A 25,587-nucleotide genomic window follows, 5' to 3' on the forward strand; every position below is an offset into this window, starting at 1 on the left:
GTTCCAACCCCTTCAGGCATGATTTTGTGCCTGTATCATTCCAAGGGCCAGGTCGGGCGTCCCCATCCCTCAAGCCCCTGCCTTTAGTCATGAGCCGGGAAAAGGGTTGGGTGAACTCCTACAGCAAATAGTGGCATGGCAATAATGCACAATCAGAAGACTCCACTGTTAGTGTAAGGATGGAGGGGAAAATAAATCTTGTACACAGGTCTGGTCTCTAATAACAATGTCCTTAGTCCAGTGTCCACTTCGCTAACCAGCAAACTCCATGGTTGATGACTCGAAGGCATCAGTTAAGTAACTCAGTCTGTGTGTTTAACTTGATCAGGCCCTATTCTTTCTTGGTTGTAACAGTTGGTTTTAGCAGATTATTCTCTCCTGGATATTGTAGCACTCTCCTACAGTGGGCAAGACTTCCTGATTCCATCTCCTTGCATTGGGGTTTTTATCAGTGTATCAGGTTAGCATATATTCCACCCCTGACCCACAGGTGTTAGTCTGCATTTATTCTGATTTGTCAGCCAAGGCTAGCTCTCCCTTATTGAGTCCTCCCCCAACTTCTCTGACTCCAGTGTCAGCCAGGCTCCAACTTCAGCAATGCTTCTGTGTAGACTTTAGCACACAAAATATGTATGTTCTATGCAAAGTTTTGCTGGTTCCAGTTTTCTCTTCTTCCAGGCACACTGAACTTGCCCCTCAGTCTTGGCTGCAGAACCAAGCACGGAAGCGATTATTAGTGTTCTGGTGCACAAACACACTGACTTGCAGCTATCTTGAATATATCCACAAGCAGGCTTGTGGTATATCTTTTCCTCAGGTTTGCTTTGCTCTTGCATGGATATGTGCTAATGCCTCCACCTGACGTCCTTCAATGTGCTCTTTGTGTGCGGTCAAGGACTGAGTCAAACTTTACAGTATTCTGCAAACATTCTCCTAGCTCCACCCACGGGGATCCAATATTAAAAACGTGCAAAAAAAGTCTAAGATTGGAATAATAAATTATCCCCCACCCCTTAGAATATTTAGGGGGAAAGAGATCAAAATATCTCAAGCAATATTCATTTACTCTTCACACTTCAGTTTTAGCAACATTTTAAAATGTTGCTGTGAAATGCCTCGAATAGTGCCCCGAGAGCACTAATGAGAGAACAAGCCTCTCTCCTCTCCTTGCTCCAATGTCACAGGTGACCTCAAACACCCACCAAATCTTGAAGACAGTTCAACGTTTTATATTTTCAGAATTGAAAAGGGGCTCATTAAAGGACATTCCTCTCTCTTGGCTAGTGTGTGGGCGGTTCCCTCCCTCAACCCCAGACTTGTTTCTACAGATCCCTCTGGGAACAATGCAGTTTGTCCCTGATCGAAATTCCCCAATCGTAGTATACTGCAAGTATAGGTACCTTCGAGGGGATTGGGTCCTCCGACGTATTCCATATCTATGACATGTAATCACCAAAGCTGTGCTGCTTCGGAAACTTTTTTCGGCTCCTGCGTCGATGACGTCGTTGCGCCGTCGTCGAGGACTTCCTCTGACGTCATCCGATGTGATAAGTAGGACGCATGACGCCCGTAGCCTCAGTTCCGTTTTTTCCGCAAACGTGTTGCTTCTTGAATCTCAGTTAACGCCTCGACTGTTTGGAGTTCTGGTCTTCTCGGGTCTTCGACCCTGTTGGTTTTGTGAATCCTTCGTGTGAAGATGTCTTCTACTTCGTCTTCGACCCCGCGTCCTGGTTTCAAGAAGTGCGGGGAGTGTGGGTCCAAGATGTCGGTGACGGACTCGCACAACGCCTGCCTCTGGTGCCTCGGGGAGGCCCACGACACGGATAACTGTATCGACTGCCAGTCGCTCACGTCCAAAGCCTTACGCGAACGTAAGAAGTTGTTGTCGGTAGGTCGGGTGTCCAAGCCCCGGAAGCCCCAGTTGGTCTTTTCCTTCCATGCCTTCCTGTTCCTCTGCCTATGCCTTTGTGTCTCCCTTTTCTCCACCTACTCTGCTCATTACTGCTCCACCCACTGTCTTTCTCGCTCTCGCACTTCCTATTCTATCACTCTGTTACTCTAGTCCTCTCTACACCCACCCTGCGATCTTACTCTTCTATTACGCTCTCCTAAACCGCTACTACTCCCCACCACTACTAGTCCCCTGCCCTCACCACCACTCACCCCGACATTACTACTCCCCTCTCCAAACTACTACTGTTCCTCCGCTCTCTGAACTACTACTCATCCCCTCTCCACAGTACTCTCCACTCACGCCTGTCTGTCACCCGCCTTTCACTTTCACCTTACCATTCACTCACTACTTTTTCCCCTTTCACGCACACTTACAACCAAGTACCACTTGCTCTCATCAATTCATTTCTCACTTTGCACACTTTCAGCAATAATCCTCCACGTTCTTCTCCACCATCCTTCCTCTGCCTTGCCTTGCCCTCGCCCAAATATCCCATACCTTCCTGTTTCCTATCCCCTTGTTATCCTCTCCTTCCAATCCTCCCCCTTCCCTATCCATTCTCTTTCTTGCGGTTTCTTTCCTGGTTGGGCTGTTTGCTTGCTCTTCTGCCATCGGGTCTTCTGTGTACTGTAGTTTCTAAGGGAAAAGGAAGCCGATTGTGCAGTACAGGCCTTGGGACAAGACAAAGGAGTAATCATTTCATGTATGCAGGCACACAAAGAAGGAATTGGGGCCCTCCAACACCCTACCTCTGTAGCAGAGCTGGCTCTGTGAGTCTGTTAGGCCTTTGACCCCAGTCTGAGAGGGGTCCCCATCCACAAATGACAGGGTCAGTTCTATGACCCTATCACACTAATTATCCCACCTCCTTTTCTAAGCCTGCCTCGCTTCGTCACAGCTAGGCAGCTTAGGCATCCTATTATATTGTGGCAGTTGTCTTGAGTGTCCCAATGAGATCTGTGATTGGTTGTGCCATTGTCTTATTTAGAACTGCAGTCCATGTTTGGTCAGGGTATTCTAATTCCCACCTCCTCCCTGGGCGTTTTACCTCCTTTCATTGTCCCTTTTGGGTGTTGTTGTTTCCCCTTACAGCTGTATTCTCAATTTGCATGATTTGTTTGGTGATAATGGGCAGAGGGCTTACTGCCCTTTTGGATGGGGCGATGACATCATGGCAGCTCTGCAGGGGTCACTCCTTCCCGATGAGCGTGGGAACCCTTCACGTCACCTGCATGCCGTTTGTGGGTGGTGGAGCTTCTAAATTTCCCTGTTTATATATGGTGCCTTGCCGCAGCCACTGGAGCGGGTTTGCGGGCCTCTTGCCCACTCTGCACCAGCGTCAGTCCATGCGCAGTCTGTTTTATACAGCATAAGATACCAGCCTGTATCCTACGCTCATGCAATTTCCCCTGACTTCCCAGAGACGGAAAATTGAGTGCTACCCACCAAGCTCTGCCCTGAAGGAACACTCCATTTATAGTGGTGTCACACATGTACTCCTGGCATCCTTAAGCTTTTGCTTTTGTTCCTAAGCTTTCTTTGGATGCTGGAACAAAGCCAGAAGGTCATTATCATGGCAGCTTTGGGGGCCCCACAGTATCCCTGCCCCTTGGCTTTAGTTCTTCCCTAGACATTTCTTTTAAAACATTCCAGAAGCCCTTGCTAGCTCCAGACTGATGGAGGGGTCATCTTCTCTGTGACTTTGACCAGAGTATAGGTATGTGTCTCTATGCTGTACGAGGTTTTAAGAAGTGCTTAAAATTGTTAGTTTTCTTCATCTAAATGCTCAAAGTTTCTGAAGGCAGTGACTGAAACGTATTATTCCTACGAAAGAGTGAGACTCACCAAACTGGGCACACATTGCTAGTTGCTATCTTTCAAACTTCTGCTAAAATAACCCATTGGCCGAACTAACAGTCAGAATGGCTTATCAACTTCCAGCTCCAAATTCCACCTTAATACTGTCAACCTGGTGGACAATTCATTTAATGCAACGCTCAATAGACCACCTAAATAAACACATTTTCTTATCTGATATTGTGGCTGTCTCGTGTCATTGCTTTAAAATGAGCAAAGAATAAGCAATGTCTGCACATGCAAATTACATTTACAATGTCAGAAATACGTGGCAACTGTTACATAGGGGAATGTCCTTTGGTGAAGTGGCTAAGCATGTATTTTGTAAACATCTATATTCTGTTCCACTAAGATCCACTTACCCGTCAAGCAAAGACTAGTAATGGTTAAAACATTGTAGAACTAAAACTATGGATTGGTCTCATTAGGCACATGTTCCATGACTGCCAGTGTATACTTTATAAATGTTTATGTTGTCAGATGTGAAATAACTACTTGAATTGAAGTCATATTTTTAAAACATGTTAATATTTTTTGTTTGACAGCTAAGAGTCTACCTTCGAACATCCAATCTAGATAATGCGTTTGCTCACATTACCAAAGTGCAGTCAGAAACCTTGTTACTCAGCGTTTTCCGTAATATGGTAATATTATTTAGAGCGGACTGTTCAATCTGCCTTTATAGTATTGAAAGAAGACAAGATGGGTGAGTACATAAAGTGTAATGATAAACACTATGAAGCGTAGAGGCACATACTGCTGAATTATATAGTATTGTGGTTTTTGAAAACTTGTCTATCCTCCAACACGTTGTTAATCAATCTAAAAAGATGTTCTCTACTTAGCTTTGTTTTAGAATGGCTTATTCATTTTATATTACTATAGTCTATAAAGGTTTAATCCTTGAGATATATTTTTTTGTGTGGATTATTTGGATAGCACAATATTTCTTCACTTGTCAGTGCTAGTACTCCAGATAATGTTGGACATTCTCAGCGTTCTGGATGAGACTGGACAATCTAACCACAGTGCAAAGCTCTTTCACCACACTGCTTTTTTTTTTAGCTAGGAGATCAAACTTTTCTGCCATGCTTTCTCAAGGAGGCAGCTATGCTACTGTTAGTCCCACAGGTCACCTGATTGAAGAATGAATCTGGTTCTCAGTCCTTGGAAGCAGACTTTACGGGTTGTGTTCAGAATTCTTGGCATCCCATTGAGTGTATGATCTGTGTGATTCCTTTATAGTTGGTTTAAGAATAGTTTCTATTGGTGGGTGGACTTTTCCAGCATCAGCCATCTGAGTTGGATGATTTAGTTTAACTGCCTCCAAATGAAGCATAGCTAATATAGCCCCCATTGTCTGTGATCTGTTCTTTCGCGAGCATGCAAAAAAAGTCAAACTATTTCTTAACAATTCTCAGTTTTAACCAGCTGCAATTGAAAAATATAGTGCAGACTTTGTTTCCCTATATGCAGAAGATGTCCTAATTTACCTGAGGGACCAAACAAGTTCTGGTCCGGTGGTGATGAAGGTGTGGGAAGATTTGGTGATTACAGTGGGCTCTGCATCCATTGGGACAAATCTGAGCTCCTTCCGGTGAAGGGGAGGAGTGGAGCAGGCAGTTCCAGAGAACTGCCCCTCCTCCATTGCCAGGGGCTCAGTGAATTATCTGTTCAACAGAATCGGAACGGGCCAACTTCTTGAAGAATAATTTAGACCCCGTCCTGTTGAGGGTGCAGAAGGATGTCAGGCATTGGGCGAATTTACCAGTTTCCCTGTTGGAGAGGGCAAATCTGTTTAAAATGATGACGCTTCCATGGTTACTTTACCTTTTTCCAGAATACGCTGATCAAAATCCTCACAAGGATGTTTCGGGTCATAGAGAATATACAGAGAGAATGTTAATATTAAAGGACATTTTACCGCGCACTACCACCACCAGAGTGGTCCTCTGGCGCTCTGGCGGCTCTGAAAGAGGGGAAAAGGGGAGGGTGAGTTAGTGGGAGGAAGCTGGAAATGTGCAAGAGAGCAGTGATGTGCTGTTGGCGGCCTCAGCCCGGTGGGTCCGTTTGCTGGGCCTGGGGTGTTTGCGGCCGGTAGTCGTCGTGTGCTGTTGTGAGTCTATGTATGTTTTATGTTTTGTTGTTGCAATGTAGTGAAGTTTGTGCGGTTTGTTGTGCTGTAGGTTTGTGGTTGTGTTTGGTTTGGAGTTTGAGAGGTGTATGCAGAAAGGGAAATTGTTAGTGGATTGGTTAGTTGGCATTTCTGTCTCGAAGTGAGGCGCTGGGTTTGCAGAATCTCCACAGTTGGGGTGTGGGAGCATTTATGCGCGTCTGTCCTGATCTCGGCTTGTCCGGTACTCAGTCCCCTTCACATCTGGCCTCCACTTCCATCTACTTCCTTCATAACCTTTCCTGCCTTCCTATTTCCACTCATATGGCCAGTGTACCTGCTAATGTCCACAACTCAGTTCGAGAGTGGTGATTGCTAACATTTCGATAGCTCCATAACAGTGTGGTACCTGGTAGTAATTATGGGGTGAGTGAGGATGTTGACTGGGGTTGTTGATTCTGTCGTAATGGGTGTTGCGTGTGTTCTATTTGACTTGGCGTTACCTGTCTAGTTGTGGTGGGAGTTTCTTAGTCAGTTCTGGGTGTTGTCAGTGTCCTCTTAAATGTAGTCATCCTTTTTCCTTTCTGATGTTTAGGTTTTCACTTTGAGTCTATAGTGTTGAAGAGCCAGGTTTTTAGTAATTTCCTGAATTTTAGGTGATCTTTGGTGTTTATTTCTTTTGGGATGTTGTTCCAGGTTTTTGCAGCCAAGCGATAGAAGGAGGTGCCTCCAAGTTTTTTCTTAAGGTAAGGTTTTTGTTCCAGGAGGATTTCGTTGCTTGATCTGAGGAGTCTTGTTGGCTTTTAGATTGTTTTCTTTTATAGGAATTCTGCTCCTTGTCTACTGATTTCCCTGTGTGTCTGCACATTGTTTTGAAGGTGATGCAATGTTTTACTGGGAGCCAGTGTAGTTTTTAGGGCAGGAGTGATGTGGCCTCTTCTGGATAGTTTGAGGAGTAGTCTGGCTGCTGTATTTTGGATCCGTTGTAGTTTCTTCAGGAGGTATTCTGGTATTCCGAGGTAGAGGCTGTTTGCATAGTCGATTCTTGACATGATGAGGGCGACAATTGTGAGTGTTTTGTGCGTGAAGAAGAGGAAAGGTAGGATTCTTCTTGCCGTGTGGAGGAGGAAGAAGCATTTCTTGACTGTTGCATTTATTTTTGGTTCTAAGGTTAGGGTGTTGTCCATTAGGACTCCCAGATTTTTTAAAGAAGCTCAATAGGGCAAGAAAAGCCTGAGGCTCGCACTTGGAACTATGATGCGATCGGTCTGGAATTGTTTCGTAAATGCTACTGGGCATCCCAATTAGTTGCTGCTAACGAATGGGCTATTGACGAGGGGGTTACCTCCCACGTCAGACTGGAAAAGGAACTGATAGGATGTCTCAAACCTACACAAGTACCACATGGGGCTCTGCTTAGGAAGGGGCTGCTGCCACCCGGCCTCCGTACGTGAGAGGGATGGAAATAAAGTGCTTAAAATGAGGTGGGAAAGCTGGGACAACAAGTTAGCTGGCTATCACAGGGGATCTGGTAGATTTCTCTGTCAGAAACAGTTGATTCCTTTCCAGCAGCTGTTCGAGACCTGTGGTCTCCAAGAGTGTGACTGCTTTACATGCATGCGACTGAATCATGCGATGAGGCACGAGGGCAGAGGAGTGGGTTTTCCCTGAAAGTTTGCCTCCTGGAGAGAAAGATCACAGGCAAGGCCATCACGCAGTTTTACCAGGCGATTAATAATTTCTCCTCCCCGCCATTCTGAAACAGAGGGATAAATGGGAAGGGGATCTGGGGGTCTTAGAGGAGGAAGACTGGGTGGAAGCATTGGGGACCTCCGGGGCAGCAGGCATTTCTAGTAGGCTAAGGCTCATCTAATATACAATACTTCATAGTGTTCTCCAGGGCTAGACTTCACCACATGGCTCTTACCCACTGTCTCTGACGTAAGACGGCAGTGGGTAACTTTCTGCACACAATTTGGGATTTCCCGCAGATTCTGCCCTTTTGGAATTAGGTGAAGGAGTCCATCTCCAGAGTTTTGGGGAATCTGGTGCTGAACTGCTGTAAACTGAGCCTCCTGCATTTCTGGGAGAATCTGCTTTCAACCTTGATTCAAGTCTGATCAAGCTGGTGGTTATGGTGGCCGAAAGGCACCTTGTAGTGGGATGGGGTAGCCAAACACCACCTAATATCACCAAATGGCTTGAGGGCATGGACCACACTGCTGTGAAATGGCATTCCGTCTTTTGGGAAAGAGGTTGCCCTCACAGCATCAGCAGATATGCGGCAAATGCGGTCAGCCGTGAGGTTTTGGTTTGGCCTTGAGGAGGTGGACTGGGGTGTACGTTTCGGGGGTGGGAGGGATCTGGGGTGTGGTGGTAGGGAGGGCCTTCAGAAGTAGGCGGCTGTGTACCCATAACGGCAACTCACCATATAATTATGGATTGGCATTTGATGCATTGATCTGTACCTTTTTGGTTGGGGTTATGTACTTTCTCTATTGGTGTAACTTTTAACATAAAACCGGGGGGCGTGGCTTGGATGGCCACGTAGGAGGCTGTGTCTTCACGGAGCTCCGCATATCCGGCATCGATCCTGGGAAGAAGGGGCGCACGCAGTGACCAGCCGGCGCTGCAAACTCACACATCCGTGTATGAAGGTTGTGGCGAGATTCGCCGAAAGGTTGGTGCGTGGGGAGTGCTCCGGACTCGAGTTATCCTCGCCGCAGTGCAGCGGTTCCAGAACTGAAGACGCAGACAAAATGGCGGCCAGCACAAAGAAGACGACGCGAGCGGTGGTCTTGGGCCTGAAACTATTGAGACCCCAATAACGAACTTTTCGCTTGCCGCCCGAAGCGTGTTCGAAGAGCGGAGCGGGAGCGAACACTGTGGGGGCTGTGGACAAGACAGACTCCAGCGAGGGACAGCACGGTGAGACCCTGCCTAATTGTCGCGACAAGATGTCTGCCAAAGCGGGGCGACCCTGGGCCAAGCAGCCCTCGATGGAGGCCTACACCAAGTCTCCCCCGAGCGCCCCTGCGGTCGCGGGGGACCCACCGGGCACAATCCAGGAGGTGCTGGCAGCAATCGCTGATTTGAAGGTGGCCTGGGAAACGAAGCTTGGCCTGGCCATGAAGGAGCTGCAAGTGGGCCTGGACCTCAAGATCGGAGCGGTCCAGGAAGAGGTGAACCTGCTGCGACAAGATGTGCGTACGATCGCAGAGCGCATGGGGGCACTGGAAAAGGAGCTGATCCCGAATGCGGAGGCGTGCGCTTCGCATGCTAAGGAGCTGCATGCCCTGATTCAGCGAGTCGGCAACTTGGAGGATAGAGCAGAGCAGGCGGAAGGGCGCGCCAGACGCAGCAACATTCGTATAGTGGGTGTCCCAGAAGGAATTGAGGGCCCGAATCCCACGGAATATGTCGAAACAATGCTTTTGCAGGAGATAACTGGCGGGGTGCTGACCCAGGGGTTTGCGGTAGATAGGGCGCATAGGGCCCTGACCAGGAGGCCGGTCCCGGGGTCCTCCCACGGCCGCTGATCGCGAAGATCTTGAATTATCGTGACCGCGAGAGGATTCTTGAATTTTTTCGGAAAGGAGGAATGATTGAAAGGGGGTCGGCGAATATAACGGCGTACCCGGATTATACGCTCCTGGTGCAGCGGAATCGAATGAACTTCTGAGTGGTAAAGAGGAGGCTCAGGGAAGTAGGCCTCCGCTACATGTTGCTTTACCCCGCCAGGCTGAAGGTATTTTACAAGAACAAATCCTTGTTCTTCGAGACTCCTACTGAGGCGATGGACTGGCTGGACTTGCAGGGCCAACCTCAAGAACCGGATGCCCAGACGGAAGAGGCTGAGGATAAGTAATATGTGACGAGAGCACCCTAAGTGCCATAGTTATGACATTGGGACTGGAATATAGGATGCTGTTGTGCTAGTGGGACGGAAGCCAAGGTATTTGCCGGCGGGTCCCGTCGGGCGCGCCTCTCCTGACATAGATGATAGGGCTCCTGTGAAGCTCTCTCTGACCCCAATAGTAGTTTGTTTAGTTAGGTCACCGTTAGATTGGTGACGCCCTACAGGGTCCGGGTCCTCAAACACGGGACAGGTCCAGAAGTGGGTAGGCCTGAGATCCAGGGATGGAGCTGGGCAATTGTTGGGGGTTGGTAGGAAGGGGGGAGGGTTGGAGTTGTGTGCTGTGGGGTGGATGGGGGGGATGGGAGAAGGGGATTCCGTTTGTAACTTTTTGGGAAAGAGCCGGAAAACTAATTAGCAACGGGAGCATCGGGAGTAGGGTTGGGACGGGAACGGCCAGAACGGATGGCGTCGGGTAACCTCAAAGTTGTGACCTGGAACGTACGGGGCCTCAACAGCTACCTGAAACGGAATAAAGTAATGCTGTACTTAAAGAGAATGCGTATAGATATAGCCCTGCTGCAGGAGACGCACCTTACTAGCGAGAAGCAGGAGATGGTTAAGAAGAAATGGAAGGGCACGGTGGTGGGGGCTGCGTACTCTGCATATGCTAGAGGGGTCATCACGTGGGTGGCGCCGCACGTGCCGTTCCGAGTGCTTAGCCACACGGCAGTCTCTGAGGGCAGAATGGTGGTGGTGACGGGCCTCTTGGAGAACAGGGAAGTGCACATTGTAAACGTGTATGCCCCCAAAAACGATACGGCAGCTTACTTTAGGACTCTTTATGGTACAATGGGGTCCCTGGCAGGGAGTACGGTAGTGTGGGGGGGGGACTTCAATTGCACCCTGAATCCTAGGATGGATAGATCAATGGACAGGGCGGGAAAAACGTCGCCGGCGGCCAGAGCGCTAGGAACATTATTGAGGGACCTAAACCTAGTGGATGTATGGAGGAGAATGCACCCAGAGGATAGGCAATATTCACACTACGCAGCGCCACATAACTTGCACACCAGGCTCGACTACATATTTGTGACGGCCGAGATATTGGGGGACATAGTGGGGGCGGAATATAGGGCCCAAGTATTATCTGATCACTCGCCCCTGATAGTGGAATGGAAACACCAGCCCCCAAGACCGCGGATCCCGACATGGAGGCTTAGGACCGAGGCGCTACAGGATGAGGGGTTTCGGGAAGGCCTACGGGATTCCATTGAGGAATACTTTGATATAAATACGGGCAGTGTACGCTCGATGGGCACTCTGTGGGAAGCGTTTAAGGTGGTGGTGCGCGGGGTGGCCATTTCTAAGGCTAAAGGGCTCCAGGGGGGTGTAGAAAAGGAACTCCAAGCAGCGGAAAGTGAGCTAGAAGACCTCACGCGGTGTGAAAACACCGCTCATGGCAATAGAACTAGGATAAAAGACTTGCAGACTACCTGCAGTGAACTCTGGGACAGGCTGTGCAGACTTAATCACAGGAGATACACGGAGAGGATACATGCAGGTGGCGACAAGCCAGGCAGACTGCTGGCCTGGCTATATAAGTGTGAGACTCCCCGCTCGGTGATTAGTGAGGTCAAGGGCGATGGAGGTTGCATGTGTAACACCCAAGTGGAGGTAAACAAGCAGTTCCACAAGTTCTATAGGCACTTGTACGAGGACACTGGGGAGGACATGGGACAAGTTATACGCGATACATTGGAGGACATAGAGTTGCCCACCCTAGATGACCTAGAGCGTGCAGAGCTAGACGCACCTATCACCTCTGATGAGCTGGAGGTGGTGATCCAGAATCTGCCCACATGTAAGGCGCCTGGCACAGACGGATTGCCTGGCGAGTTGAACAAAACATATAAGCAGGAGCTAATCCAACCACTGCTAGCTACTTTTAATGAGGCCTACGAGCAGGGCGAACTCCCGTCGTCCCTCCGCGAGGCCGTGATCGTCCCACTCCTGAAACCAGGGAAGCCAGCCGACGAGTGCGGGTCTTATAGACCACTGTCCATGCTCAACCAAGACAGCAAAATACTCACGGCGGTGCTGGCCAACAGGTTGAAGAGGGTGATTGGGAAGCTGATACACCCAGACCAGACAGGTTACGTCCCGGGTAGAAACATTACAGATAACCACAGAAGGCTACACCATGTTATTGATCAGACTGAAAGGGAATCGGGTGAGCTAACCATAGTGTCACTGGACGCAGTCAAGGCCTTTTACTCGGTAAGATGGCCCTGGCTGAAAGCGGTCTTGAAGGGATTCGGAATGGGACCGGGATACCTCAGGTGGGTCCAGCTGCTCTACAGCGCCCCGCTGGCGAGAGTTAAAACTGGGGCCATAGTCTCTGACGCCTGGCAACTTAGTAGAGGGACCAGACAGGGGTGCCCCTGGTCGCCTATGCTATACATACTAGCATTAGAACCGTTGGCGGTGTGTCTGCGTCATCAATACGGGGAGGTGGGCATAAGAACGAATAGCAGCACGCACCTGATATCACTATATGCGGACGACATGTTGCTCTACCTGCGTTATCCAGAGGAAAACCTGCAGTATGTGTTAGAGGTAATGGAGCGATATGCCACCCTTTCTGGCATATCGGTGAACCTCGGAAAGTCCAGTCTCTTTCCTCTGGGCAGATACAGGAACGTCCCGTCGCAGAGGTTGCCTGTTCTACTGATTCCATGGCAGACAGAAACGTTCAGGTACCTGGGATTAAACATCTACCATAAAATAGAGGCAGAACACAAACACAATACGGAAAGAGCGCTTGAAGGGATTAAAAACAGCATGGTTTTTTGGGCCAAATTGCCCCTGACCATGATGGGGAGAGCGGCCTTGCTCAAGATGGTGGTCCTGCCTAGACTTTTGCACTTTTTTGTGAACCTCCCGTTTCTGATACCAAAAAGCCTATTTGTTAAACTACACAGCATGTGCAGGGGTTTTCTATGGGGAAGCTCCAGGAATAGGGTGGCCCTGTGGAAGCTCCAGAACCCGTACGACAAAGGTGGCATAGGCCTGCCAAATTTTGAGCTCTACTACCTCGCGGGGCAGCTGTTGTATGTGGCTAGGTGGCTCTCAGTGGAAGACTCGGCAGAGGTGCGACTTCTGCATGGAGATTCGGCCCCGTACTTCCTGCAGGAGGTGGTGTGGTTGCGCAGGGATCAAATGGTGGGCAGGGGACGGCTGTTGAGACTGGGCTGGGAGATCTGGCAAAGGACTTGGAAGATGATGGGTGACCGGGAACCATACTCTCGGCAGGCCCCGCTGGTGGTCCTGTGCGGGGACGACCCTCAGCTATTCGAATCAGTTCGTAGATACTGGGAGCAGGTGGGCCTGGCCACCCTCGGGGATATGTGGCAGGGTGGTGAGGCGCTGGACTTCCAGAGGTTGCAGGAGGAGGCGGGGATGCATGAAGGCCAATATATTACTTATGCCAGGCTTATTAATAAGACTAGGGAAAGATGGCCCGAGACAGTGCTTGCGAAGGACCCTGAGACCTCCCTAGAAACCATGTATGATGTGTCAGAGGGCGGGCACGAAATCTCGAGAATATATGAACTCTTACGAGAGAGGGCGGGGAAGGAGTTGCCCCGACTAAGACAGGAATGGGAGGAGGTGGTGGGAGGACCTATGCTGGATGGGCAATGGGAATGGGCACAGAGATACCATAAAAAGGTGTCTCGCAATGCTAGATTTCAACAGCTTCAGCTGTATGTTACCCACAGGGCCTACCTGACCCCGGGGAAGATTGCAAGGTTCGGGGGCCCAGCCACGCAGCAATGCCCTAGGTGTGGGGAGGTGGACGCGGGGCTGCTGCATATGTTGTGGGCCTGCCCGGAAGTGCGCAAGTTCTGGAACGAGGCCAAAACGAGGCTGGCTGGCGGGGGAGCGGCGCTGGATGTAGAATCGGCTTGGTCATGTATGCTAGGGCTCTTTCCCAGACCCAGGCACTCCAAACACATAAGTAAAATGAAGGACCTGGCCTATGTTCTGGCCAAGCGCAGGATCGCAATGGGCTGGAAGGCGGCCCGTCGACCCAGGGTGGAACTGTGGTGGGCAGACCTCTTAAAATGGGCGGAAGCCGAATCTGTTGTCTGGTTTGCGGCGGTCACCAGGGGGGGCGAAGAGGAAGTGGGGCCCCTGTTGGCCTGGCGGCAATTGGTGTCCTCCATAGCTAATTCCGGCCAGAATAACAACGAAACAGAAGACTTGGGAAATGTCTTCTTAGACACTGCTCTGCCCGAGAACGCTCCAGCAGCTGACATGGAAGATTTGGCTCTAGTTGAAGGGGGGAGGGGTGAGTTGGGGAGTTCCAATGGACACTAAATGACACATGATGCGTTTTGTATATTGAAACAGTTGAAATGTATGTTTGGTTTTAAAAAAAAAATTTGAATAAAAATATTTAAAAAAAAAAAACTTTTAACATAAAACCAATCAAATGTGGTTATTTAAAAAAAAAACCTGTGTTGGAAATGACCTTGTGGAAGGCTTCCATGTTCCCACCATGACCTCTTTTCCACAACATAATGGTTTGAGTGGGCTTTTGGATTGATGGTATTCTCTAACCTCCACACTATACACAGGATATGGCTTGCACACCTGCAGTTTGCAATCAGGAGAGTGAACCCAGTTACTGCTGGTACCACTCAAAGAGGGCCGGGACTGTCAAACCCAACATGTAGTCTTATGTGAAAACCTTGTGGAAGTTATCTCCTTTTATTCATCTTCGGATTCCAATAAGGGAAGTATTCTGGGTTAACTTGAGATCACTGGTGATTTGCAAGCACAGTATGTCACAATGTAAAGGAGATTTCCTTGGCGTTAAAGGTATTTCTCCAGCATGGGGTCTGGCATGGATTCACATGCTCATTCCTCGTCGTCAGGCTGGGAATCCTCGGTAAAGAAAAAATCAGTTTTGTTTCTGAACTGTCTTTCTACTAGTATCCAATCACTGGTCTCTGGGTCATACTGCCCCCAGCCAATGACTGCCCTCTACCTAAGCCCCTCCTCTGGCAGCCATCTTCAGATTTTTGCTGCACGTTCAAGTGTTGGGAGTCCTTGTGCTGTAACTCTCAAGCTTTTACTGCGTATTGCATTTTTTCAAAGAGTTTACTTATTTATTAGGTTAAATCGAGCCTTTTCATCGAATGACACTTCTTTGAGGATTCCGGAAGACCTTTGAGGCCTACCCAGATTCGGACTTGGCCCAGGACAAAGGAGATTCGACACCTACTGGATCCAAACTGTTCAGGAACTGCCCAGGATGTGGACTACAGAATGTCTTCAAGGAAGATGAGCACTCCCAGTGCCTCTACTGCCTTCACGCCGTCAAGTTGCACTTGGAGGAGGACTTTGCGTTATGTAAGAACATGTCCGTCCAAACAATGAAGGACTGTCGTATTCGGCTCACCAACTGGCTGGAGGGGAAGAGCCCAGCAGCAAGTGAGAAGAAGTAGGATGAGCGGTCTTCTAAGACCTTCGAGGGCGCTCCGGCAATGGGGGCCCAGCAAAAGGCAAAGCACTGCGAGTCTGCGAGCACCGGGAGCGCCGTTGGTTCGGGCTCCTCGGCTGCCTGGCAGGGCGCAATGTCACCAATGCCATCATCCATGAGCCAAGTCTCTGGCTCGGGGAAAAGGAAGTCGGAGAACCCGGGTAAGCTTCGGGAGAAGCCCTGGTCGATCCGGATGGAGAAAGCCAAGGGGGGGGCAAGGCGGTGACCTTCCCCCTAATTTGAAGGCCTCAAACACGCCCATGGTTGTGAAGGCCCTGATTCACCTGGCGAAGGCCTCGATTGAAGGAATAGTGTCAGCCCTGGAGAAGCCTGTGGAGGCTACCCCAGTGAAGACGACTTCCGGGCCTAGAATTTCCCCGCCACCCCAGAGAAAATCATCTTTCCAGCCGATCTAGAAGACCCCTGTGAAACCCCGGGACGAGAAAGAAGGGGTGGGGGGCACGGTAGCCATAACGGACCCAGACACCACCTCCAAGGATGAGCTGGCTGGTGTCAAAGCTATCCTGGACATGAGGTTCGAGGAGGTCGGGACCTATGGGAAAGATCCCGATGAGGTGGACGTGGAGAGCAACAGTGGAGCCGACAAGAAGCTGCGGGCCGTGGGGGAAACGGAGGACCCTGCGCCCCAGCAGTCGCAACCGATGCCTACGCCACAGGACAATTTGCAGTCCCTGTGTACGGAGATAAGGACAAGGTTGCCCTTACCCCTAGTGGACGATCCAGTGGGCCTGGACCGTCGGGGTGCCCACCAAACAAGCGGAGACGAATCCTTCCTCCCCCTTCCTTCCATCCTTCACCTCCATCCCCTCCACCGAGGGATGAGACGGGAACAGAGACGGCGACGACAGGGACGGACAACAACAACGACGACGGTGACGTGATGGATCTCCCATCACCCCCTGCCCGGGCCTCCCCTCCCGACGAAATTGGCTCCTTTCCCGCCATGATCGCCAGGGCATCAGAGCTTTTCCAGCTATGCCCCGAAGAGCAGAAGGAAGGTTTCCTCTACCAACGACGGGAGGCCAAGAGGAAGACCGTCCCCTCAGTCGCGTTACTGGACGACCTCTGGAACGAAGGACTGTCCTTGCTGAAGAACCTGTCCACGGCCCCGGCGAAGAGGGACCGGTACGAGAAGAATACCGGGTCCCAGACTCCGCTCCTATGTACCACAGGGCACAGCTGTCCCGGATTCAGTGGTTTCCGTGGCGGCCAAGAAGAAATCGGCGGAGGGCAACGGCATCTCCTTCCATTGCCCCACGTGACGTCGAGGGGAAGAAGCTGGATGCCATGGGACGACAGGTCATCTCCTCGGCAGCGACGACTATCAAGGCAGCCAACACCCTCACGATCGTGGCGCGCTACGACAGGGAGCTGTGGTTCAAGAACCCTCCAGTCCTGGACTTCCTCCCAGACAAGAGGGCGGAAGCCCTTGTAATCCTGCAGGAGGGCGAGGTGGCCTCGGACCACGCCATCACGGTGGCCACGGACATCGCAGACACCAGCTTTTGCCAGATGGGCAACAGCGTTTGCCTACGCCAGCACGGTTGGCTCAAGGCCACCGACTTACGTCAGGACGTGCAGACCAGGGTACGGGACATGCCCTTTGACGGAAACAACCTATTCAGGAAAGTGGTGGGCGAGTTGCTACAGGCCATCAAGGCGGACACCGAGGCGACCCGTGCCTTAGACGCTCTCCATCAACGACAGCCATCCTTTCAGTCCTCCGGAGGCAAATCCCAAGGTACCTGTCATGATCTCTGCTTCCAAAAGATCAGGACTTGCCCGACTCCCTTGGAAGCAGACCCATAACCCCGGTTCCGAGTGCCAGCCAGTCCCAATTGGGACCTTTTGGACCCTGTCCTGGCGCCAGTGGCACCAGGCTCATAAAGATGCCCAGTCCCAGCGCTGGAAGCGCCGGGCTCATAATGCTTGGGTGGACTTACCTGCAGCAGACCATGCTGCTTACTTACCTGCCAGTTGAGCCCCTGATCCTCTTCTGTTTGGGACTACTTTTCCTGTTGGGTGGGGCAGGAGCCACTCCCTAGGTTCAGAACACTGGAACTCTTCTGGAAAGCAGGAACTCTTTTCTCACCTAGGCGAGGCTGTGGAAGGAGACACCTAAGCACTACAAGAGGCTATTTAAACCACACCCGATGGATGAATCTTGCTTTGCGTTATTCTGCATTCTCTGCAGCAGAACGCTCATGGTGTCTTCTGCTTCTGATCCTGGGCCTAAGGGAACAAAGGCTTACCATCCTGGAATCCAGTCTTCAGCAGCACCTGTAAAGACAAAGAAAGAACAGGTTAGCACTACGGTCTTCAGTGGCAGCGCATCTCTTACCTGGTCCATCGGCTGTCACCAACGCCTCGCGCTGCATTCCGGCATCTGAAAGACAAAGGCTTACCTACTCTTCGCATGCTCCGGAGGTCTTCGCACTGCATTCCGGCATCTGAAAGACAAAAGCTTACCAGCTCTTTGCACGCTCCGGAGGCCTTCGGCGCTGCATCCCGCATCTGAAAGACAAAAGAAGGTGCGTTTAAAGACATTGGGCAACTTTATTACTCACGTGCCATTACTCCTTCCCACGCCGAATCCAGTGTGCATTCCAGCACCCTTCAGCTTCTCTAAAGCTACGAACTTGTACCTGCAAGATAAAAGGGACAGTTAGTGCGCATCGTGAAGCAGGCTACAAGCGCTTACTTACTTGCTTCCAGGCGCTTCTATTCCTCACGCGGGTTCGATCCTCAACTCTCATCAGCCCGCCATCCGCCATCGCCGGAACCCTGCAAAACAAGAGATATCATTACAAAAGACTTTTAAGACATTTGAAGTGCCCAGAACTTACAGTTCGTTCAGTTAACGACGGACAGCAGTCCTCTGAGGTCAAGAGGCCTGCACTCTTATCCAGTGAAGAAACTGGTTATGGCACCCTGCCCCGAGGCAGATGGAGAGCTCGGCGTTCACTTACCTAAGGTGAGGGCGTTGGGGTTCTACAGGAGAAGAGAAAGGGAAGAGGAGAGAGGCACCCAATAACCCCAGTTCATTAATCCCATATTTTCTATCTGCAGACAACTTACTCTTCGAGTCAGACATACAGTGCACAGAGGTCCAGCCCAAAGAGCCAACCGTGTGTTACACATCACCTTTGAAGATACGGCATTCACCCAGTCAAGACCGGCGGCTCTGCGGGAATCAGGTGAGCGTTACAGAACGCAAAGCCAACCGCAAAACTCCCACCCAGGCGCTATGGAAACCTCAGATACCGACCAGCTAGCCCAGTTACTTGGGGAACTAAGAGCAGAAGTGCATGCAGCCCGTCAGGAAACGAATGCTCTAAGAAGGGAACTGATTATTTCCAAGGAGCGAACAGACAATCTCGCTAGACAATTGCTACAGTCACAAGCCGGACAAACTCCGTTACCCGCATCAGGGGCAAATCTTCCTTCAACATCCTCTACGAACCCAGTGCTAATCAACCTACCTGGGAATGTACCTCTGGCTCTGCCCGAACGATTTTCTGGTGACCCAAAGAGGTTTGCAGTATTTATTAATCAGTGCCGGTTGCACTTCTTATGCCGGCCAGCAGCCTTTCCAACTGATCAAGCTAAGGTAGCTTTCGTGCTTTCGTACCTTAGTGGCAATGCGGCAGACTGGTCGATCCCTCTAGTTAATCAAGATGATCCGGTTCTCCATGATTTTCAAGCTTTTCAGCTCAGTATGGAAAAACTGTTTGCAAGACATTCACAGGGGCAGGCCTTGGACAATGAGCTCCTTTCATTGCGACAGGGTAATCAAGACCTTTTGGCTTATATTGCGTCTTTCAACAGACTGATAGTGGAAACCCGATGGCCTGAGGACAAAAGGATTACGCTGTTTTATAGAGGTCTACGTGGAGAGCTCAAAGATGTGTTAGCCCAAGTAGTGAATCCCCCGCAAGACTGTTCGGACTATATTGACTTAGTCGTTCAAATTGACCACAGACTGCAGAACAGGAAGGCCGATCGTTCCAAGTTTGATGCTCGAGTACTTTCCAAACCACCAACTCCTTCCAAAGGAGTAGACTCCGGGGAACCCATGCAAATAGGGGGCCTGAAAGGACCACTAACGCAAAAGGAGCGGGAAAGGAGAAAACAGCTGCAATTATGCCTCTATTGCGGAAACTCTGGGCACTTTCTTCGAGACTGTCCGGTGAAACCAGCCAAGAAGGCAGTAGGAGCTGCAGTTACCAGGGTCACAAACTCTGAGCAGGGAAACGACCTCGCCCGGCAAGAATAGAGGTCCTCTTGCCGAGCGTTAAAACCAGTTCCTCGCATTTCGTGATACCTATGGTCCTCATTAGCCCTGAACATCCGGATCGATTACATGCGATTGAAGCTTACGTCGACAGCTGTGCCATCGGCAATTATGTGGATCATGAAATGGTTTTGAGGATGAATCTGACTCTTTGTCCAAAGGCTGTAAAGGATGTCATTACTACGGTGGATGGTACGGAGATAGCCTCCGGACCAGTAACGCATACCACCCAAGAAGTGACGCTAGTAAGTCAAGATGGACACCATGAGAAGATCGTGTTCGATGTGATCAAGGCCCCTCAGTTCCAGATTATTCTAGGAATTCCTTGGTTAGAGAAGCACAATCCTCAGATCGATTGGCGAGCAAGAACGGTTCAGTTTCCAGAATGTGTCTCTACTTGTCACCCTCGACCTGGTGTTGCACTGGCAGCAATTTCCTCGGAGGCTCCCCAGTTACCTCCTAAATACCTAGAATTCCAAGATGTTTTCCGGAAGGATCAAGCTAACTCTCTACCTCCTCATTGGTCTTATGACTGCCAGATAGACCTGATACCTGGATCTACTCCTCCTTGTAGTAGAATTTATGCCCTCACCGAGCCTGAGAATCTTCACCTCCGACAATACCTGGATCAATACCTAGCGAATGGGTTTATTCGTCCTTCCAAGTCCCCTGCTTCCTCAGCTTTGTTCTTCGTTCCAAAAAAAGAAGGGGACCTTAGAACTTGTATAGATTATCGCGTTCTGAACCAGATCACCGTTAAGAATAGATATCCGTTACCTTTGATCCCTGAACTCCTGGACCAAGTCAGAAAAGCATGCATACATACAAAGCTGGATTTTAGAGGAGCCTACCACTTGGTACGAGTAAAAGAGGGCGACGAATGGAAGACGGCCTTCCGCACCAAGTATGGGCTATTTGAATATCAGGTCATGCCCTTCGGACTTTGCAATGCCCCGGCCGCCTTTCAATATTTTATGAACGATGTCCTCAGAGAGCTCATAGATGTGTGTGTTGTTGTTTACATTGACGACATCCTCGTTTATTCTTCATCAGAAACTGAACATCGGAAACATGTGAAAATGGTCCTTGAGAGATTGCGTCAACACAAACTTTTCGCTAAATTGGAAAAATGTGTTTTCAACGTGACTGAAGTTGAATTCTTGGGATTCATATTATCACCTAGCGGAGTGCGTATGGATTCAAAGAAGGTCGATGCAATTCTCAAATGGCCATCGCCATCCTCCGTAAAAGGTGTTCAAAGCATGTTAGGCTTCGCTAACTTTTACCGCAGGTTTATCCCCAAATTCTCTCGAATAGTCCAGCCCATCACCGCCTTGTTAAAGAAAAACAAACGTTTTGAATGGTCTACCGAGGCGGAACAAGCTTTCCAGAATTTGAAGACTAGATTTATCTCTGCACCGATCTTAAAACATCCTCGCCCAGAACTCCCCTACATCGTTGAAACTGATGCTTCGAGCCTTGCCATGGGGGCAGTTCTATCACAAAAGGACCCAGTAACCAATCAGTCGCATCCCGTGGCATTTTGGTCCCGCAAATTCTCGCCTCCTGAAATCAATTACACTATTACTGATAAGGAACTTCTAGCTATCAAGGCCGCCTTTAAGGCTTGGCGGCATTATCTTCTGGGGGCCCGACACACCGTTACTGTGATTACAGATCACCGAAACCTGCAATATTTGAAAACCGCAAAAGCTCAATCCTCTAGGCAACTCCGTTGGGCACTATTCTTTGCCGAGTTTGACTTCATAATTACCTATCGACCTGGTACAAAAAACGGTAAAGCTGATGCCCTTACTCGGATGGGAGTGGAAGAACATTTGATCAATCCTAAACCTGTACCTATCATTCCCGAACAAAGAATTCTAGGTGTAATCGCCACACAATCCATAGAGGAAGTTAAGGATAAAGCCAGGCTACTGGTAACTCCAGCAGACATACAGAATTGGCATCTGCAGGGAAAGGACTTTACGGTGAAGGACAACCTATTATATTTCCAAGAACGGTTATACCTGCCCAGCACAGATTTACAGAAAAAGGTAATCTCTTGTTATCACGATTCTTTAATGGAAGGACATCCCGGTATGACCAAGACCTCGGAAAAGATCAAGCGCTACTTCTGGTGGCAGTCTTGGAAAAAAGATATCAGAGACTTTATAATGTCCTGTGGAGTATGCGCCCAAAACAAGAGTCAAAAGGAAAAACCAGCCGGCCTCTTACGCCCTATTGACATCCCACCTCGCCCATGGCATACGCTTTCTATGGACTTCATCACCGATCTACCTCCATGCTCCGGATACAATACGATCCTAGTAATCGTGGACCTATTCTCCAAGATGGCGCATTTCATTCCACTCAAAGGCTTGCCAACAGCAGCAACTCTGGCCCGAGAATTTCTTGAAAACATCGTCCGACTGCACGGTTTTCCTTCAGTTCTCATTTCGGATCGAGGTAGTCAATTTATTTCTCATTTTTGGCAAAGTTGCTGTTGGTCGGCTCAAATTGATGTGAGACTTTCGACCAGCAACCACCCTCAAACCGACGGACAAACCGAGAGGACCAATCAAACTCTGGAACAGTATTTGCGCTGCATGCTACAACAAACTGAAAAAACTTGGAAAGATATCCTTTGGATAGCCGAATATGCCTACAATAACTCTGTCCACTCGGGAACTGGGAAGACCCCGTTTTTTCTTTTATACGGTAGTCACCCTCGAACCTCGGAGTTGGATCCACTCCAAGATCTTGGAACACCAGCAGTAGACCACCTGCATTCTACCATCACCCAAGCCTTTATGGAAGCCGTTTCTCACCTTCAAAGGGCTAAAGAACAATACAAGAAAGGAGCAGACCAACATCGGAAGGAAGCCCCCCAATATCAAGTAGGAGATCAAGTCTGGTTATCCACCAAATATCTACCTCTAAAAGGACCACGCACATTCATCCCAAGATACCTTGGTCCCTATTCCATCACTACCATAGTAAATCCAGTAGCGGTCAAGTTGGACTTGCCCCCTCACATGAAGATACATCCGGTCTTCCACGTCTCTCTATTAAAACCCGTGCAACCTCAGACCCGACTAACTAAATCTCCAAAACCTATTCTAGTTGATGGAGAACTCGAGTTTGAAGTCAAAAGCATCCTGGATTCCAAGATCTCCAAATCTAAACTATTTTACCTGATTGACTGGAAAGGCTACGGTCCCCAAGAAAGATCCTGGGAACCTGCAGAATATGTCCACGCCCCTCGTCTAATCAAAAGATTTCATCGAACATTTCCTAACAAGCCCAAACCCCCGGAGAAGCCCGGTTTGGGAGGTTCCTTGAGGGGGGGTGCTGTCATGATCTCTGCTTCCAAAAGATCAGGACTTGCCCGACTCCCTTGGAAGCAGACCCATAACCCCGGTTCCGAGTGCCAGCCAGTCCCAATTGGGACCTTTTGGACCCTGTCCTGGCGCCAGTGGCACCAGGCTCATAAAGATGCCCAGTCCCATTGCTGGAAGCGCCGGGCTCATAATGCTTGGGTGGACTTACCTGCAGCAGACCATGCTGCTTACTTACCTGCCAGTTGAGCCCCTGATCCTCTTCTGTTTGGGACTACTTTTCCTGTTGGGTGGGGCAGGAGCCACTCCCTAGGTTCAGAACACTGGAACTCTTCTGGAAAGCAGGAACTCTTTTCTCACCTAGGCGAGGCTGTGGAAGGAGACACTTAAGCACTACAGGAGGCTATTTAAACCACACCCGATGGATGAATCTTGCTTTGCGTTATTCTGCATTCTCTGCAGCAGAACGCTCATGGTGTCTTCTGCTTCTGATCCTGGGCCTAAGGGAACAAAGGCCTACCATCCTGGAATCCAGTCTTCAGCAGCACCTGTAAAGACAAAGAAAGAACAGGTTAGCACTACGGTCTTCAGTGGCAGCGCATCTCTTACCTGGTCCATCGGCTGTCACCAACGCCTCGCGCTGCATTCCGGCATCTGAAAGACAAAGGCTTACCTACTCTTCGCATGCTCCGGAGGTCTTCGCACTGCATTCCGGCATCTGAAAGACAAAAGCTTACCAGCTCTTCGCACGCTCCGGAGGCCTTCGGCGCTGCATCCCGCATCTGAAAGACAAAAGAAGGTGCGTTTAAAGACATTGGGCAACTTTATTACTCACGTGCCATTACTCCTTCCCACGCCAAATCCAGTGGGTATTCCAGCACCCTTCAGCTTCTCTAAAGCTCCGAACTTGTACCTGCAAGATAAAAGGGACAGTTAGTGCGCATCGTGAAGCAGGCTACAAGCGCTTACTTACTTGCTTCCAGGCGCTTCTATTCCTCACGCGGGTTCGATCCTCAACTCTCATCAGCCCGCCATCCGCCATCGCCGGAACCCCGCAAAACAAGAGATATCATTACAAAAGACTTTTAAGACATTTGAAGTGCCCAGAACTTACAGTTCGTTCAGTTAACGACGGACAGCAGTCCTCTGAGGTCAAGAGGCCTGCACCCTTATCCAGTGAAGAAACTGGTTACGGCACCCTGCCCGAGGCAGATGGAGAGCTCGGCGTTCACTTACCTAAGGTGAGGGCGTTAACCTTTGGGGTTCTACAGGAGAAGAGAAAGGGAAGAGGAGAGAGGCACCCAATAACCCCAGTTCATTAATCCCATATTTTCTATCTGCAGACATCTTACTCTTCGAGTCAGACATACAGTGCACAGAGGTCCAGCCCAAAGAGCCAACCGTGTGTTACACATCACCTTTGAAGATACGGCATTCACCCAGTCAAGACCGGCGCCTCTGCGGGAATCAGGTGAGCGTTACAGTACCTCCAAAGGATTTGGTGGTGGTTCATCGTCGTACCACCAAGCTGCCTGTTCCTCGTTGCAGGAAGCTTGGAGTCCGCAGCAAGACCGGTGGATACCGTCGTCGCCAAGGAACCCAGGGTGGCAAGCCCTCGGCGAAACAGGATTGAACCGGCTGTGACGTCGGGGCCCCACCTAAGCACCCCGGTGTGAGTCCGGCTGGCGAACTTCGTCGGCGTGTGGGAGTCCATCTCCACCGACCCTTGGGTGCTAGATGCCCTGGCCCACAGGCACACTCTGGAGTTTCAAAGAAAGTGCCCCCTTTTCTCTCCTGTGGTCAATAAAGAAAACCACGTTCCACGGCTGCTTCTGCAGGTACGAGTCATGCTGAGCAAGGGCATAATAGAACTCGTGCCAAAGGGCCTCCGGAGTATACGCGCCTCGTCCGAAAGGACTGGTGGCCCATCCTGGACCTTCAGTGCCTCAACAAATTCATCAAAGCCCAGAAGTTCCGTATGGTTACCCTCCAGCACGTGCTGGGACAGCTGGAGGAAGGCGACTTCCTATCGTTGCTGGACTTGGAGGATGCTTACTTTCACATCCCCATAAGACATCAAAGGATCCTACTTTTAGTGGTCCAGGGGCGGCACTACCAGTTCAAGGACCTGCCCTTCAGGTTGAAATCGGCCCGAGGGTCTTTACCAAGTGCCTGGCACCGGTGGCGGCGCGACTTCGCCTGAAAGGGATCCACGTTTACCCCTACCTGGCAGATTGGCTCATCCGAGCAAAGTCAAGAGAACTCGCTGTCGACCACACAGCGAGGACCGCCCGCCTGCACATGGAACTGGGATTCTTGATCAACTTTGCAAAGTCGCACTTGGTACCGTCACAAGGACACCCTATTCCTGGGTGCCAGACTCGACACAGTGGCGCGGTTGGCTTCACCGTCGGAAGAGAGGACAAAGGCCATCCTAGGCATGGTACAATGGCTGTTGACCATGGAAGTGGCCCGGGTGAGGTCCATCAAGTCCCTGCTCTGCCTTTTGTCATCCTGTGTCTACCCCATGCGCCTGTGCAGGCTGCAGATGCGACCACTGCAGGAGTTCCTCGATGCCCGTTGGATGCAAGTGGCGGGGA

General features: G+C 50.1%; 1 protein-coding gene across 1 annotated transcript in view; it reads left to right on the plus strand.

The window, feature by feature from the left end:
• Positions 1–25,587, plus strand: part of RIC1 (RIC1 homolog, RAB6A GEF complex partner 1) — a 1,165,874-nt gene that overhangs the window by 934,027 nt on the left and 206,260 nt on the right. The window contains exon 16 of the mRNA XM_069626020.1: positions 4,357–4,517. Within this exon, the coding sequence (XP_069482121.1) occupies positions 4,357–4,517 (161 nt within the window). The remainder of the gene's footprint in view (positions 1–4,356; positions 4,518–25,587) is intronic.

This window comes from Ambystoma mexicanum, chromosome 6p, assembly GCF_040938575.1.
Source record: "Ambystoma mexicanum isolate Mex_15411 chromosome 6p, UKY_AmexF1_1, whole genome shotgun sequence".
NCBI lineage: Eukaryota > Metazoa > Chordata > Amphibia > Caudata > Ambystomatidae > Ambystoma > Ambystoma mexicanum.